Source organism: Oryctolagus cuniculus, chromosome 12 (assembly GCF_051225735.1).
Source record: "Oryctolagus cuniculus isolate XC-2025 breed Fujian yellow rabbit chromosome 12, ASM5122573v1, whole genome shotgun sequence".
In the NCBI taxonomy this organism is placed as follows: domain Eukaryota; kingdom Metazoa; phylum Chordata; class Mammalia; order Lagomorpha; family Leporidae; genus Oryctolagus; species Oryctolagus cuniculus.
Window position 1 is genome coordinate 66,764,945 of NC_142878.1, and position 16,440 is coordinate 66,781,384.

The 16,440-nt window shown below is 44.2% G+C and overlaps 1 protein-coding gene across 8 annotated transcripts in view; it reads right to left on the bottom strand.

Annotated features, from left to right (window-relative positions):
• CATSPER2 (cation channel sperm associated 2) overlaps positions 1 to 16,440 on the bottom strand; it is a 29,522-nt gene that overhangs the window by 10,756 nt on the left and 2,326 nt on the right. For 4 of the 8 annotated variants that reach the window (XM_017348078.4, XM_089310219.1, XM_002717940.6 and 1 more), the window contains 5 exons: positions 2,950 to 3,122; positions 2,331 to 2,486; positions 1,927 to 2,051; positions 457 to 635; positions 145 to 244 (listed from right to left, as the gene is read on the bottom strand). In XM_017348078.4, coding sequence (XP_017203567.1) covers positions 145 to 244; positions 457 to 635; positions 1,927 to 2,051; positions 2,331 to 2,486; positions 2,950 to 3,122 — 733 coding nt within the window. Of the gene's footprint in view, positions 1 to 144; positions 304 to 456; positions 636 to 1,926; positions 2,052 to 2,330; positions 2,487 to 2,949; positions 3,123 to 16,440 lie in introns of those variants that run through there. The other 4 variants (XR_016218066.1, XR_016218067.1, XM_089310220.1 and 1 more) reach the window with 4 other exon arrangements.

Genomic DNA, 16,440 nt, shown 5'->3' on the forward strand with positions numbered 1-16,440 from the left:
ATCTTCCAGAGTTGAGGAGTTCTTAACCCGGGGACAAATTTGTCATAGGAGAAAAATGGGATCAAGGCCAAAGGAGTAGAAACAGGGAATGAGGTTAGGAAACCCTTGAGAAATAAAATTGGGTTTGAAAATGGGAAAACAAACCTCTGGATAATCTGCCGCTTGAATATGTCAGCCTTGTGCTGAACTTCCAGATGTGTTATCTCCTCACTCAGCTCATTCCTGATATTCTGGAAATTAGTAACTGCCCCAGGGGGCCATTAGGAGTTGGGAGCTGGTGATGACTGGATTCTGGGGAGAGGGCTTAGGTGGGGAGAAACCAAGTGAAATATCCATTCTGAGACCCACGCCTTCCTGCCACGCTGGGTTCTTTCTACCCATTCCAGCAATCCCAGCTTTCAGGCGAATTTCTTCCCAGCCACCACTCCCACAAAGTTATCCCTCCTCTGTGCTTACCCATCATGGCTACTATGATATTCCGAAAGATAATAGAGCCAAGCAACAGCCAAAGGATGACATAGGTGCTGCTGAAGAAGCGGCTGACTTCAGGCACCTTCCAGATATCCTGAAGGAGCGCATACCAATGATCCAAGGTGAAGAGAATGAACACTGTCACTAGGGAATTCAGGAGGTCCCTAAAGAGAAAGGAGTGTGAACAGACAGAAGCAGAGATCCACACTTCTTGGGGAGAGTACCATTTTTACTTTTAAATCAATGTAAGAGCATTTTTTGGAGTTTTCTCTGATTTAGTTCTTTTCCTACAATATTCGATGTTTAGCTCATCATTCTTCATTTTGAATTTGTTCTATTAAATTTTCCTTTACCGTGAATAATCTAGGAATGCCTCTCACTATTCCATTAGTCCTAGGGCACTGTAAGGACTCATTAAATAGGTATGGACTGAATTTTTAAAAGATGAATGAATCACCAACTAGATATCATTTTTTTCTAAATTCATTCTCCACTGCTCTATGGCCTTCATATAACAGAAGATGATTTATAAATTTGGCAAATATCACTCCTATTTAGCTCACTGTTATGAACTGATAAGCAAATAAATGGATGGATATTGACATAAACATATATGACCCCCAAAATGATAATACATAGAAATAATATAAAAATTATAAAATATTTAAAATTTAATTTTAAAATTGGATACTTTTCTGAGATCTTTTGTGAAATGCAAAAGGAAGGTACCAGAAAGTTTCCTTTTTTTTTCCTAACTGCCCATATATTTGTTGAAAACATCTGGGCTTGAAGAGGATGAATTCTAGGACCTTCCTAATGCAATACTTTTACACAATTAAGACTCTAAGGAAGCCCTGAGAGGTGCTCACAGACTGGATTCTAATTCACAAGTAGGATTATCACCTCTGAATTCATGCTGACTTTCTTCTAGCAATCAGTGTTTTCTAGAAAGTAAGCTTGTCATGGTTTTGAATGAGTATAGTTATGTGCATGTATAATATCCATGACTACAGATTTGAGTAAAATCAATGATCATGTTTTTGAGAATCATGAAAACAGTTATTAATCACTATGTGATAAATACTGTGCTAAGCATTTAAATGTGTTATCCCATTCATCCCCACATTCTTATATTATTTCCATCTTTCAAAAGAAGTAACTGAGTCATAGAAACCAAGGCTAAACCATTGGCATATACTGCTATTTAAAAATGGATGATGAGAGTGTGTATGAATTTGCAAAACTCAAAATAAATCTGGAACTCTCCACCCAATCCTCAAGATCAGAACTAACATCACTCACAATTCCTTTGCTTTCCTTTCCCCTCTCTTTAATGGATTCTGTTACAGTTTAGTGTAATAGACTATACTTTTTGTATTACTGTACTTTGGATGAGGTTCCCAATTTCTACCCAAATTCTCTCCCCTCACCCAGGCTTCTCCCAGCCCTGCCTACGAGAAGAACATGCTGTACTCCAGGTCCTGGCGAGTTGAACGGGTGTACTTCTCGAAGAAATAGACACCAGCCACGGCAAAAATGTAGAAGAAGATGAGCAGCAACATCAAGAGGAAGGTCATGCTCTGGAGGCCATAATCTCAAATCAGAGGTGGGCCAGATTAGACTGATCTCCACCGACAGCCTAGACAAGCCCATCTGGGAACCCCCACCAAACTCTCACTTCCACTCCTGAGCCCAGCCATCAGCCATAGCAAGCTCATCCCCAGCCCCTTCTCATCCAATAACACTTCACAAGAAGACTCTCCATTGCCTTCTTAGACCCATCCAGACTTATTTCAGATTAAATGTTAAATCCCATGTTTCTCTACACTGTCCCTTTTCTTTAGCAACAGTTAAATCACCTTGAGAGCCCTGACCAGGGCCAAAATAATAACTCGAATTTGACGAAATCGTGCAATGAGTTTGAGAGACCTCAGCACCCGGCAGATCCTCAGCAGCTGGAGCCACACAGACTGGCCTGTCACCCCTCCCAGCACCACAATCTCCGGAAGCAGGGACTGTGGGAAACACACAGGTTATGAGCAGAACAACCCCACAGCACCCAGACACAGCTGCCCCTCCATCTCACCCTCTTCAGAGTTCCCTGGGAACTATCCCTTGAACAGCATTCTCTGGGGATATTTTTCCGCTTTTCAACCTTTCTATACTAAATTACTTAAACTCTGTATTTCAACTTGCTCAGACATAAAAGGGATAAAATCAATGCTAATCTCATTGGGTTGTCCGGAGCACAAATAAGCTAATACAAGTAAACACTGTTTTAAGTGCCTCGTATTTAGTAAATGCTCCACAATCAACATATGTTACTGTTGGAGCCATCCCCATGATTAATTTTGGTTTTAGAAAAAAAGACCAAGAGGTAAATTCTTGTCTAACTGTTATCATGTTAACTTTTCTTGTTCACTCACCTAGGCACATGCCTCATCCCACTAAAATAATCCTCAGGATATCTATTCTTACCAACATGGTAACAACAAAGTCAAAGACATTCCAGGCACTCTTCCAGAAGAGGAAAAAGCTGGATAGCCACATAAGTAGGATCTCCAAGATGAAGATTAACAAAATAAACCAAGCTGCCACCTCCACAGTCAGCTTCAATGGCTCGAGACTGCTATTTGTGTATTCCAGCAATTCTGTGAGGGTAGAGCAAAGCCGCAGTAAAATTTAAGGCAATGGGAAGGTAAGTGATGAAGAATGTTCACTTATAAACCACAGCTGTGCCCACTACTATTCCATTTGTCTTTGAATTTCTTTTAACACTGTTGCTTCAATCTGTTGAGTACAGGGAAGATAGAACTGACCATGGAAAACAGCCACAACTCATCTCCTGTTAATACTAGTGTGACTAACAACTTTAAGTCACCTCCTAGTCACTCTGGGGATCACACAGCCATCACTTCTCATCACATCTGCTATACTGTTATTTCCATCCAAAAGTTCACATGAAAGCAATGGATCTTGAAAACAAAATGAAATTTAGGGCCATGATATGAAAAGTATTTTTTAAAGAATTATTTGAAAGACAGACTAATAGAGAGAAGCAGAGCCAGCCAGAGATAGAGAGAGGTCCTCCATTCCTCCGGTTCACTCCCCAAATGACCACAATGGCCAGAGCTGAGCCAATCGGAAACCAGGAGTCAGGAATCTCCTCTGGGTCTCCCTCGAGGGTGCAGGGGCCAAGGAGTTGGGCCATCTCTACCACTTTCCCAGGTCACAGCAGAGAGCTGGATCAGAAGAGGAGCAGCCGGGACCGAAACTGGCACCCATATGGGATGCCTGCATTGCAGGCTGGCACTTTAATCCACTGCACCACAGTGACCCTGCAGAATACTTTGTAAAAGATCCAGAAACAGGAAACCAGACTTCATGGGGCATATTGAGATACCATAATAACAAACCATTTGGGGGCTGGCACTGTGGCAAAGCGGGTAAAGCCACTGCTGGTACGAGTCCCAGCTGCTCCACTTCCGATCCAGCTCTCTGCTATGGCCTGGGAAAGCAGTGGAAGATGGCTCAAGTCCTTGGGCCCCTGCACCCGCATGAGACACCGGGAAGAAGCTCCTGGCTCTGGATCGTCTCAGCTCCGCCCGTTGCAGCCAATTGGGAAGTGAACCAGTGGATAGAAGACCTCTCTCTCTCTCTCTCTCTCTCTCTGCCTCTCCTTCTCTATGTGTGTAACTCTGAGTTTCAAATAAATAAAATAAATCTTAAAAAAAAAACACTTGGCTCTTTGTTAGCTTTCTTTTTAAAAAAATTTATTTACTTATTAATTTGAAAGACAGAGTTACAGGGAGGCAGAGGCAGAGGCACAGAGAGAGAGGTCTTCTATTTGCTGGTTCACTCCTCAATCGCCATAACAGCTGGAGCTGGGCTGATCCGAAACCAGGAGCCAGGTGCTTCCTTCTGGGTCTCTCATGCAGGTGCAGGGGCTCAAGGACTTTGGCCATCTTCCACTGCTTTCCCAGGCCATAGCAGACAGCTGGTGGGAAGTGGAACACCTGGAACTTGAACCGGTGCCCATAAGGGATGCCAGCAATGCAGACGGCACCTGTACCTGCTACGCCACAGTGCAGGCCCTTGTTAGCTTTCTTTTAAAATTTTCCCTTTTGCAGTGGGTGTCTGGCATAGCTCCCTGAGACACCTGCATTCCATATTGGAATACTTCAGTTCAGGTGAAGGATCTGCTCCTAATTCTAGTGTCCTATTACTGTGGACCCTGGGATGCAGCAGGTTATGGCTCAAGTATTTGGATCCCTGCTACCAACACAGGAGATCCAGACTGAGTTCCCAGCTCCTGGCTTTGGCTTGATCCAGTCCCAATTGTTGCAGGCATCTGGGGAGTGAACCAGCCCATGGGAGATTTGTCTGCCTTACTGTGCCTTTCAAATAAAAAAAAATTTTTTTTTCAGAAAAACTTTATTTGTAAAGCAGAGTAGCAGAGAAAGAGAGAGAGAATATATCCCATATGCTGGTTCATTCCTTAAATGGCTTCAACAACCAGGGCTGGGCCAGGCCAAAGCCAGGAGCTACAGCTAGTTGGGGAGCCAATGAGCACTCTATCACTCTGCCTTTCAAATAAGGAAAGAAAGAAATCTTTTAAAAATAATAAAAATTTTCACTTCTCTAAAATTATTTTTGTTCTACAAAGCAACACTGTTATTATTTGCTAATTGAGATTCCTTAAGTTATTGCTGTTAACTGTCAACTCTCTCATCACATTAATCTGTTTCTCCCTCTCTTTGTAACTCTGCCTGTCAGATAAATAAATAAATCTAAAATAAATAAATAAATAAAGTATACCATGCTGTAGGAAAAAGCACCGAAAAAAACAGACTTAAAAGTTGTGGCGCCGGCACACCGGGTTCTAGTCCTGGTCGGGGCACCGGATTCTGTCCTGGTTGCCCCTCTTCCAGGCCAGCTCTCTGCTGTGGCCAGGGAGTGCAGTGGAGGATGGCCCAAGTACTTGGGCCCTGTACCCCATGGGAGACCAGGAGAAGCACCTGGCTCCTGCCATCGGATCAGCACAGTGTGCCCGCCGCAGCGCACCGGCCATGGCGGCCATTGGAGGGTGAACCAACTGAACCAACTGCAAAAGGAAGACCTTTCTCTCTGTCTACTCTGCCTGTCCAAAAAAAAAAAAAAAAAAAAGTTGGGGCTAAGTAATTAACCACTCCCCTTTGGAAGTGGATTAAAGGCCTGAGACATGGTGGGCCCAGCCTTTTTTCCCTTTTGCCCTAGACCCGCTTGCTGCCCCCACGCCTCTGGGGTGTGTGGCCTTCAGGCCATATAGCCTTCGGGCCACCCGCCCCATGCTTTCTGGCCTACATGCTTCTCTACATGGCTGGCTCCCAGTGCTCGGTATGAATCCAGATTTCTCTCTCTCTCAGATAGGGCCCTCACTCTCCTATGCATTTCTCTCACTAAAAGAAAGCTTAAAACTTAAAAAAAAAAAAAAAAAAAGAGTCAAGGGCTGGTGTTGTGTAATAGGCTAAGCCTCCACCTGTGCCAGTGGCATTCCATATGGGTGCCAGTTTATGTCCCAACTGCTACTCTTCTGAACTAGCTCTCTGCTATGGCCTGGGAAAGCAGCAGAAGATGGCCCAAGTGCTTGGGCCACTGTGCCCAGGTGGGAAACCTGGAGGAACCAGCTGGCTCCTGGCTTCAGATTGGCTTAGCTCTGGCAATCGTGGCCATTTGGGGAGTGAACAAGCAAACTGAAGACTTTTCTCTCTGTCTCTTCATCTCTGTAACTCTACCTCTCAAATAAATAAAATCTTGGAAAAAAAGTTGGGGCCCCTGCATCCATGTTGGAGACCCTGAAGAAGCTCTTGGCTCCTGGCTTTGGCCTGGCCCATCCCTGGTTGTTGCAACAATTTGGGGAGTGAACCAGTAGACGTAAGATCTCTCTCTCTCTCTCCTTCTTTCTCTCTCTCTTCCTTTCAAGTAAATAAATATTTAACAAAAAATAGACTTAGGGCCGGCGCCGCAGCTCACTAGGCTAATCCTCCGCCTTGTGGCGCCGGCACACCGGGTTCTAGTCCCGGTCGGGGCGCCGGATTCTGTCCCGGTTGCCCCTCTTCCAGGCCAGCTCTCTGCTGTGGCCAGGGAGTGCAGTGGAGGATGGCCCAAGTACTTGGGCCCTGTACCCCATGGGAGACCAGGATAAGTACCTGGCTCCTGCCATTGGATCAGCGCGGTGCGCCGGCCGCGGCGGCCATTGGAGGGTAAACCAACGGCAAAGGAAGACCTTTCTCTCTGTCTCTCTCTCTCACTGTCCACTCTGCCTGTCAAAAAAAAAAAAAAAAAAAAAAAAAAAAAAAAAAAAAGACTTAAAAGCTAAAATAATCAACACATTGGTGCTGGTGTTGTGGCAAAGCAGGTAAAGCTGCTGCCTGTGAGACTGGCATCCCATAAGGATCCTGGTTTGAGTCCTGGCTGCTTCACTTCCAATCCATCTCCCTGCTAATGTGCCTGGGAAAGCAGCAGAGGATGGCCTAAGTGCTTGGGTCTCTACATCCACATTAGAGACTTGGAAGAAGCTCCTGGCTCCTGGCTCTGGCCAGGCTCAGCCCCAGCCGTTGTGGCCACTGAAGGAGTGAACCAGCATATGGAAGATCTCTTTCTTCCTTCCTTCCTTCTTCCTTCCTTCTTTCTTTTTTCCTTTCTTTCCTTTCCTTTCCTTTCTTTCTTTCTTTTGTTAAAGATTTATTTACTTATTTGAAAGTCAGAGTTACACAGAGAGAGAGAGGTCTTCCATCCCCTGGTCCACTCCTCAGTTGGCCACAATGGCCAGAGCTGCGCCAATCCGAAGCCAGGAGCCAGGAGCTTCCTCTGGGTCTCCCACACGGGTACAGGGGCCCAAGGACTTGGGCCATCTTCTACTGCTTTCCCACTCCATAGCAGAGCACTGGATCGGAAGTGGAGCAGCCAGGTATTGAACCAGCGCCCATATGGGATGCCAGCACTTCAGGCCAAAGCATTAACTGCTGTGTCACAGCACTGGCCCCTCCTTCTTTTTATAATTCTGCCTTTCAAATAAATGAATAAATCTTAAAAAAAAAAAAGGAATCAACATTGCAGGGCAATAGCTTTACTGTTAATCTGACCCTGTACTGGACCAAGACAAAAAGAATAGGGCTGCACTTCAGCCCTCCCTAGAATGGGTTGGCTCCTCCTCAAAACTATCATACATATTCCTGTATCTTGAGGCTATGTGATTCTTCAGCAAGCCTTTTTCTTCTTTTCTTTACTAATTAATTTTTTTTAAAGTGAGAGAGAGGGGACCAGCGCCGAGGCACAGTAGGTTAATCCTCCGCATGCAGTGTCGGCATCCCATAAGGGCGCCCGTTCTAGTCCCGGTTGCTCCACTTCCAATCCAGCTCTCTGCTATGGCCTGGGAGAGCAGTAGAGGATGGCCCAAGTCCTTGGGCCCCTGCACCTGTGTGGGAGACCAGGAAGAAGCACCTGGCTCCTGGCTTTGGATCAGCGCAGTTCCGGCCGTTGCGGCCATTTAGAGAGTGAACCAATGGAAGGAAGACCTTTCTCTATGTCTCTCCCTTTCACTGTCTGTAACTCTACCTCTCAAATAAAATAAATAAAATCTTTAAAGTGAGAGAGAGAGAAAAGAAGAGACAAAGAGAGATCTTCCATCTGCTGGTTCTCTCCTCAGATGGCTGCAATGGCCCAGTGGGCCAGGCCAAAGACAGGAGCCAGAAGCTTCATCCAGTTCTCCCATGTAGGTGCAAGGGCCCAAGCACTTGGACCATCCTCTGCTGCCTTTCCCAGTTCATTAGCAGGGAGCTGGATTGGGAGTGCAACAGCCAACACCCAAACTAGCGCCTATATGTGATACCAGCATTACAGGCATTGGCTTAACCCGCTATACCATAATGACAACCCCAGCAAGTTTTTCTTTTACATAACATGTTTCTGTAATTCTCAGTTGGACAGTTTTTCACATTTTAACAACCTGAAATCAGAATGCATCTTACAATCAATGATATGTCCCAGTTTCATTGAGGATGATTTACGTCCTAGTGGTAAGTAAACAGTGCATTTCACCAATGATGACAGCTTGGATGCAATAAAATACTTTTTAAGTAATGATAAATTCTGGCTCTTAGAAGCATGGGATTACATTATTAGAAAGAGCTGAGGCCGACACATTTGTGACTAGAAAATTGAGTGCAATAACATTTATTCAGTTTTTGCCTTCACAAAACAGGAGTGATGGAGTCATTTAAATTAAGGGTCTTGGAAGGAGGGATATCATGGTTTGCATAGAGAAGTGTAACTTAGAGATGCAGCAGCACTTTTACTCTCTGGGGAAAAGGGATGATTTTATGGCAGTTAAATGAACACAAGAAAATTCAAAAGAACAAGCAGCAGAAATTGCCCCAACAGGGCACAATGTGCAGTGATTTCTTCCAACTCTACATCAACTAATGATAATGTATACTATCTAGAGATGAAAATATAACTTGAGGCCGGTGCTGCAGCTTACTAGGCTAATCCTCCACCTGCAGCACCAGCACCCCGGGTTCTAGTCCTGGTTGGGATGCTAGTTCTGTCCCGGTTGCTCCTCTCTCATTCCAGCTCTCTGCTGTGGCCCAGGAAGGCAGTGGAGGATGGCCCAAGTGCTTGGGCCCTGTACCTGCATGGGAGACTGGGAGGAAGCACCTGGCTCCTGGCTTCAGATCGGCACAGCATGCCGGCCACAGCGGCCATTTAGAGGGTGAACCAACGGAAGGAAAACCTTTCTTTCTGTCTCTCTCTCACTGTCTCACTCTGCCTGTAAAAAAAAAAGAGAGAGAGAGAGAGAAAGAAAAAGAAAGAAAGAAAAAAAAGAAAATATAACTTGAAATTTTATTTTATTTGAAAGGCAAAGAAAGAGAAATTTCCAAACTGCTGTTTACTCTCCAAATGCCCACAATGCCTAGGGCCAGGTTGAAGCCAGGAGCTCAGAATTCAACCTTGGTCTCTCACAGGAGTGGCAGTATCATCTGCTGAATCCCCGGGTGAGTATTAGCAAGAAGTTGGATCAAAAGTAGAGTGGTAGGGACTTGAACCAAGTACTCCAATATTGGATGCAGGTGTTCCAAACGATGTTGTAACCGCTGCCCAAAATGCCTACTCCCAAAAAATATAACTTTTAAAAATTCCTGGAAGTTTTCAGCCTGTCTTAGCAAGACAAAAGAATCTTAGTGGAAATGGAGTTGAAGAGACCAGGAGTCTTAGCCAGTGCAGTAGGGTGAGAGGAAGACAAGTCAGGCAATTTTATATATTTCTGTTTCACAGGGTAGCGTTACAACATAGATAGTCATCTATTGCTACTTCCTATGGTAGAACAACAGAATAACAAGTAAATTCACAGTGGTTTCAGGGAAAGTCCAACACTGGTGAGCAGAGCAACACACTGTAATTTGTATTGTCTTCAACTGAAGACAATAGCTAATGTTCAAAATTACACCTTGCAATTCATGAATTCAAACAGTGCTATGATTCAGTTGTGAAAACTAAGCATTTAGTGTTACACAAGTGAGTACGTCAAAATATTGATTTGACATGATATCAAAATAAGACTGATAAAATCCTAAGCCATAAGAAATAGCACATTGAATCAGAGCAATAGCACCAACCTGCAATATTGTCTCAAGCTGTTAGAAATATAACTACAGGGTGCCGGTTCTAGTCCCAGCTGCCCCACTTCCGACCCAGCTCTCTGCTATGGCCTGGGAAAGCAGTGGAAGATGGCCCAAGTCCTTGGGTCCCTGCACCCACGTGGGAGACCCAGAGGAAGCTCCTGGCTCCTGGCTTTGGGTTGGCACAGCTCCAGCCATTGCAACCATTTGGGGAGTGAACCAGCAAATGGAAGACCTTTATCTCTATCTCTGCCTCTCCTTCTCTCTGTGTAACTGACTTTCAAGTAAAATAAATAAATCTTTAAAAAAATATAACTACATAGTCTTAAGTTCCTTATTGCCCTAGTTTTCTGGTTTCTATTATTTTTCCTCAATTTGCAACCATAAAAATAGTACTTTTCCTATACCTGGTATATGAAAATTATCCCTCATTATTGTACAGATACTAAAACTGTCTTTTCTTTTTTGTTGTTGTTGTTAAAAATTTATTTTTTGATTTGAAAGTCAGAGTTACAGAGTGAGAGAAGGAGAAACAGAGATAGATTTCTTCCATCCACTGAATCACTCCCAAAATGGCCACAATGCCAGGGCTGGGCCAGGCCAAAGTCAGGAGCCAGCAGCTTCTTCTGGGTCTCCCACATGGGTAGTAGGGACCCAGGAACTTGGGCCATCTTCTGCTGCTTTCCCAGGCACATTAGCAGGCAGCTGGATCAGAAACAGAGCATCCAGGACTTGAATGGGCAGCCATATGGGATGCCAGCACTGTAGGCCACAGCTTTAACCTGCTGCACCATGGTACCAGGCCCATCTCTTTTCTTTTCAAACCACACTACCACATACTTTTTAAGCTTCCTTTCACAGAAATAACATTGTTTTGCAATTTGTAATTTCCTTTTTTTTTTAAACTTTTATTTAATGAATATAAACTTCCAAAGTACAGCTTATGGATCACAATGGCTTTTCCCCCCCTGTAATTTCCTTTTTATGGTTTACAAGTATAAGGATGTGCTTGATACAATAACCACTATTCAGAATTTCAGGCTGTATATATTCATATAGTGGTTAATTCCAGGCTGTATATATTCATACAGTGGTTAAAAGATTGTAGGACTAGAAAACTGGGTTTGAAAGTAAGTTCTCAGGCCGGCACCGCGGCTCACTAGGTTAATCCTGGTCGGGGCACCGGATTCTGTCCCGGTTGCCCCTCTTCCAGGCCAGCTCTCTGCTGTGGCCAGGGAGTGCAGTGGAGGATGGCCCAGGTGCTTGGGCCCTGCACCCCATGGGAGACCAGGAAAAGCACCTGGCTCCTGCCATCAGATCAGCGCGGTTGCGCCGGCAGCAGCGCGCCAGCTGCGGCGGCCATTGGAGGGTGAACCAACAGCAAAGGAAGACCTTTCTCTGTCTCTCTCTCTCACTGTCCACTCTGCCTGTCAAAAAAAAAAAAAAAGAAAGTAAGTTCTCGTGGTGTGCCGGCCGCAGCAGCCATTGGAGGGTGAACCAACGGTAAAAGGAAGACCTTTCTCTCTCTCTCACTGTCCCCTCTGCCAGTCAAAAAAATAAAATAAAATAGTGTGTTAACTTAAAAAAAAAAAAAAAGTAAGTAAGTTCTACCAGCTTCTAGATGTTTGACCTTGGGAGTTACTTAATCTATGTTTCAGTGGTTTTCCAACTTTGTATTTTCAAACTTTTAGCAATTCTCCAAGGCATTCCAGAAGTTTGTGATTTTATTGTTTTATTTATTTGAAAAGCAGGGAGAGACAGAGGCAAAGATCTTTGACTTTATGGGCCAGTGTTGTTTTAAGAGGGTTACACTGCTGCCTGTGATGCCAGCATCATATATCTTTAAAAAAAAAAATCTTTGATTTTAAAGTTGTTAATGGAGTCTATTTTAATTTTCAGTTTTATCAATAAGCCATTTAAAAGTTATTAAAAATATTTATTTAGGGGACCAGCACTGTGGTGTAATAGGTTAAGCCTCTACCTACAGTGCCAGCATCTCATATGGTCCTGGTTCATGTCCCGCCTGCACTTCTGATCCAGCTCTCTGCTATAGCCTGGGAAAAGCAGTAGAAGATGGCCCAAGTGCTTGGGCCCCTGCGCGCCCTGTGGGAGACCTGGCAGAAGCTCCTGGCTCCTGGCTTCAGATCGGACCAGCTACAGCTGTTGTGGCCATTTGAGGAGTGAATCAGTGGATGGAAGACCTTTCTCTCTGTTTTTCCCTGTCTCTACAACTCTGCCTCTCAAATAAATAAAAAATATATATTTAATATATATTTAAATTAATAATACACTATAATAAATAATATTTAAATTAATTTACTTATTTGAGAGGCAGAGTTACAGAGAGAGAGAGAGAGAGGTCTTCCATTCACTGGTTCACTTTCCAAATGGCCATTATGACCAAGGATGGGGCAGACTGAAGTCATGAGCCCAGAAGTTCATCTGGGTCTCCCACGTGGGTGGCAGGGGCCCAAACATCTGGCTCATCTTCCACTGCCTTCCCTGGCACCACATTAGCTAAGAGGAGGACTGGAAGCAGAGCAGCTGGGATGAATAACCACATTCATAAGGGATGCTGGCATTGCAAGCAATCATTTATGCTTATTCCGTTATGCCACTATGCTGGCCCCCTTCAATAAGTAATTTAAATATTAGTTGAGAGCCTCCAAATGTGCTATTACTGTTATGCTTGGCAGTTAATGGAGATCAGGAGGGTATATTCAATCACCTCAAACAACATAAACCACTGTGTGGATCATGACACTACACAGTCTTGTTTTTTTAAGCTTTACTCATTTATTTGAAAGTCAGAGTTAGAGAGAGGGAGAGACAGAGAGAGGTAACTCCCATATGCAGGTTTATTCCCCAAATGACCTTAACAACCTGGTCTAGGCCAGGCTGAAGTCAGGAGTCAGGAGCTTCATCCAGGTCTCCCATGTGAGTGCAGAAGCCCAAGTACTTGAGCCATCTTCCACTGCTTTCTGAGGTCCATTAGCAGGGGGCTGGATTGGAAGTGGAGCAGCCAGGACTTAAACTGGCATAATGTCAGAGTCTACAGGCAGTGGCTTAACCCACTATGCCACAACACCAGCCCCATATTACCACCATTTTAAACTACTGTTTTTAGTAATATTTGGATAATTATACCCATAGTGAAGGAATACTGATGCTGAAATACAACTTCTTTAAGGTTATAAGAATAACTCTGCAAGCTTATCTATAGATGATCTTCATCAGATTCTACCAATTGTATTCATCTGATCAAAATGTTATATAGCACATCATGCTGTCTATAGAACTGTAAAATTCAATGTCAAAAAAGTATAATGGTTGGCGCTGCAGCTCAATAGGCTAATCCTCCACCTAGTAGCGCTGGCACACCAGGTTCTAGTCCCGGTCAGGGCGCTGGATTCTGTCCCGGTTGCCCCTCTTCCAGGCCAGCTCTCTGCTGTGGCCCGGGAAGGCAGTGGAGGATGGCCCAAGTGTTTGGGCCCTGCACCCGCATGGGAGACAAGGAGAAGCACCTGGCTCCTGCCATCGGATCAGCGCGGTGCGCCGGCCGCAGCGCACCAGCCGTGGCAGCCATTGGAGGGTGAACCAATGGCAAAAGGAAGACCTTTCTCTCTGTCTCTCTCTATCCACTCTGCCTGTCAAAAAAAAAAAAAAAAAAAAAAAAAAGTATAATGATGTTGTAATCAACTTTTTAGTAAATATAAGGACTTTTGGCATAGTAGGTTAAGCCAACACTTGAGAAGCCAGCATATCAAAGTGCCAGTGAGTCCTGGCTGCTTCACTTCAGATTCATCCTCCTGTTAATGTGCCTGGGAAGGAAGTAAAAGATGGCCCAAGTACTTGGGCCCCTGCCACCCATGTGGGAGACCAGATGGAGTTCCTGGCTCCTGGCTTCAGCCTGGCCCAGATATGACCATTGCTGCCATTTGGGTAGTGAACCAACAGGACAGAAGCACTCTCTCGCTCTCTCTCGCTCTCTCCTTCCCTGTCCCCCTCTGTGTCATTCTGACTGTCAAATAAATAAATAATTTTAAAAAAATAAGGACTAGCGGCCAGAGCCACAGCTCACTAGGCTAATCCTCTGCCTGCGGTGCCAGCACCCTGGATTCTAGTCCCAGTTGTTCCTCTTCCAGTCCAGCACTCTGCTGTGGCCCAGGAAGGCAGTGGAGGATGGGCCCAAGTTCTTGGGCTCTGCACTCGTATGGGAGACCAGGAGGAAGCACCCGGCTCCTGGCTTCGGATCAGCGCAGCGCGCCGGCTGTAGCAGCCATTTGGGGGTGAACCAATGGAAGGAAGACCTTTCTGTCTCTCTCTCTCACACACACTGTCTAACTCTGCCTGTCAAAAAATAAAATAAAATAAAATAAAATAAAATAAAATAAAATAAAATAAAATAAAATAAAATAAAATAAAGGACTAGCTTCACTTGCAATGTTATTTTCCGCAAAGGCTTGCAAGTGATCCAAATCTTTTCCTTCCTCCCATCATTTAGAAATCAAATATGAAAACTGTAAAAGTAAACCAACTGATGTTGAAAATGCAAAACAGATGGGGCAGCGCTGTGGTATAGCGGGTAAAGCCGCTGCCTGCAGTGCCAGCATTCCATATGGGCGCCGGTTCAAGTCCTGGCTTCTCCACTTCCAATCCAGCTATGGCTATGGCGTGGGAAGGCAGTAAAAGATGGCCCAAGTCCTTGGGCCCCTGCACCAGTGTGAGAGACCTGGAAGAGGCTCCTGGCTCCTGGCTTCAGATCGGCACAGCTCCAGCCATTGCAGCCAACTGGGGAGTGAACCAATGATGGAAGACCTCTCTCTCTCTCTCTCTCTCTCTCTCTCTCTGTGTAACTCTTTCAAATAAATAAATAAATCTTAAAAAATTTATTCATAGGAAAACCATATACTTTTTTTATAAACAGCATGACATCAAATGCCAAAGGCAAAAGCTTGCTTACATGATTATTTAACAGTAAACATTAAATGTTAATATATTTAATAATATACTAGTATAAAACTTTTTTAAAAGATTTATTTATTGGGGCCAGTGTTGTGGCATAGCAGGTAAAGCCACCGTCTGCAGTGTCAACATCCCATATAGGTGATGGTTCTAGTCCTGGCTGCTCCACTTCCAATCCAGCTTTCTGCTATGGCCTGGGAAAGCAGTGGAAGATGGCCTAAGTCCTTAAGATCCTGCACCTGCGTGGGAGACCTGAAAGAAGCTCCTGGCTCATGGTTTCAGATTGGCACAGCTCTGACCATTGGGGTCATTTGGGGAGTGAACCAGCAGATGCATGACCTCTCTCTGCCTCTGCCTCTCTAACTCTGCATTTCAAATATATAAATAAATCTTAAAAAATTATTGATGTATTTGAAAGGCAGAGTTACAGAGAGAAAGGGCTTTTATCCACTGGTTCACTCCCCAAATGGCTGTAATGGCCAGGGCTGGGCCAGGCTGAAACTAAGAGCCAGGAAGTTCTTCTGGGTCTACCACATGGATGCAGGGGCCCAAGCAGTTGGGCCATCTTCTATTGCTTTCCCAGGCCTTAAGCAGAGAGCTGGATCGGAAGTGGAGTGCCGAGACTTGAACTGGTTCCTATGTGGGATGCCAGTGCTACAGGCAGAGGTTTAACATACTACGCTACAGAGCTGGCCCCTAAAACATTTTCTTCAATTTATTTATATCATATAAAAATAAAAATGATTAAAATGCCTAAGGAGGGGGCTGGAGCCGTGAATCAGCCCAGCTCTGGCTGTTGCAGCCATTTGGATAGTGAACCAGTGGATGGACGACCTTTCTCTCTGTCTCTCCCTAACTCTACCTCTCAAATAAATAAATAAAATCTTTTTTAAAAACAATGCCTAAGGAGGTTTTCAGGATTATATATGTATTACTGGGCAACAAAAGCATAGGACAAAAAAGATGGGGACTTAAACTACTCCATGACTTAATGGTATTACGTTTATTTCCAGGAGACATGAGGGAGTTCTCAATTTCATCTATTGAAACTCGACTTTCATTTTCATTTTCGTCAAGCATTTTGTCTATCATTTACTCTTTTTTTTTTAAGCTTTACCACTACGCCATAGCACAGGCCCCATCATTAACTCTTTAATTTTTTGGTTTACCTAATATCTTAGTTATACGTAACTTTATATATTTCGTGTTTCTGAATATACTTGTAAATGTTAGACTATTTACAGATAGGCACCAATTATCTTTAATAGGAAAGCTTTAATACAAATAAACATTCTACAAAACTGACAAATTTAACTGGTCTTCCCATCTCTAGTTTTTTGCATTC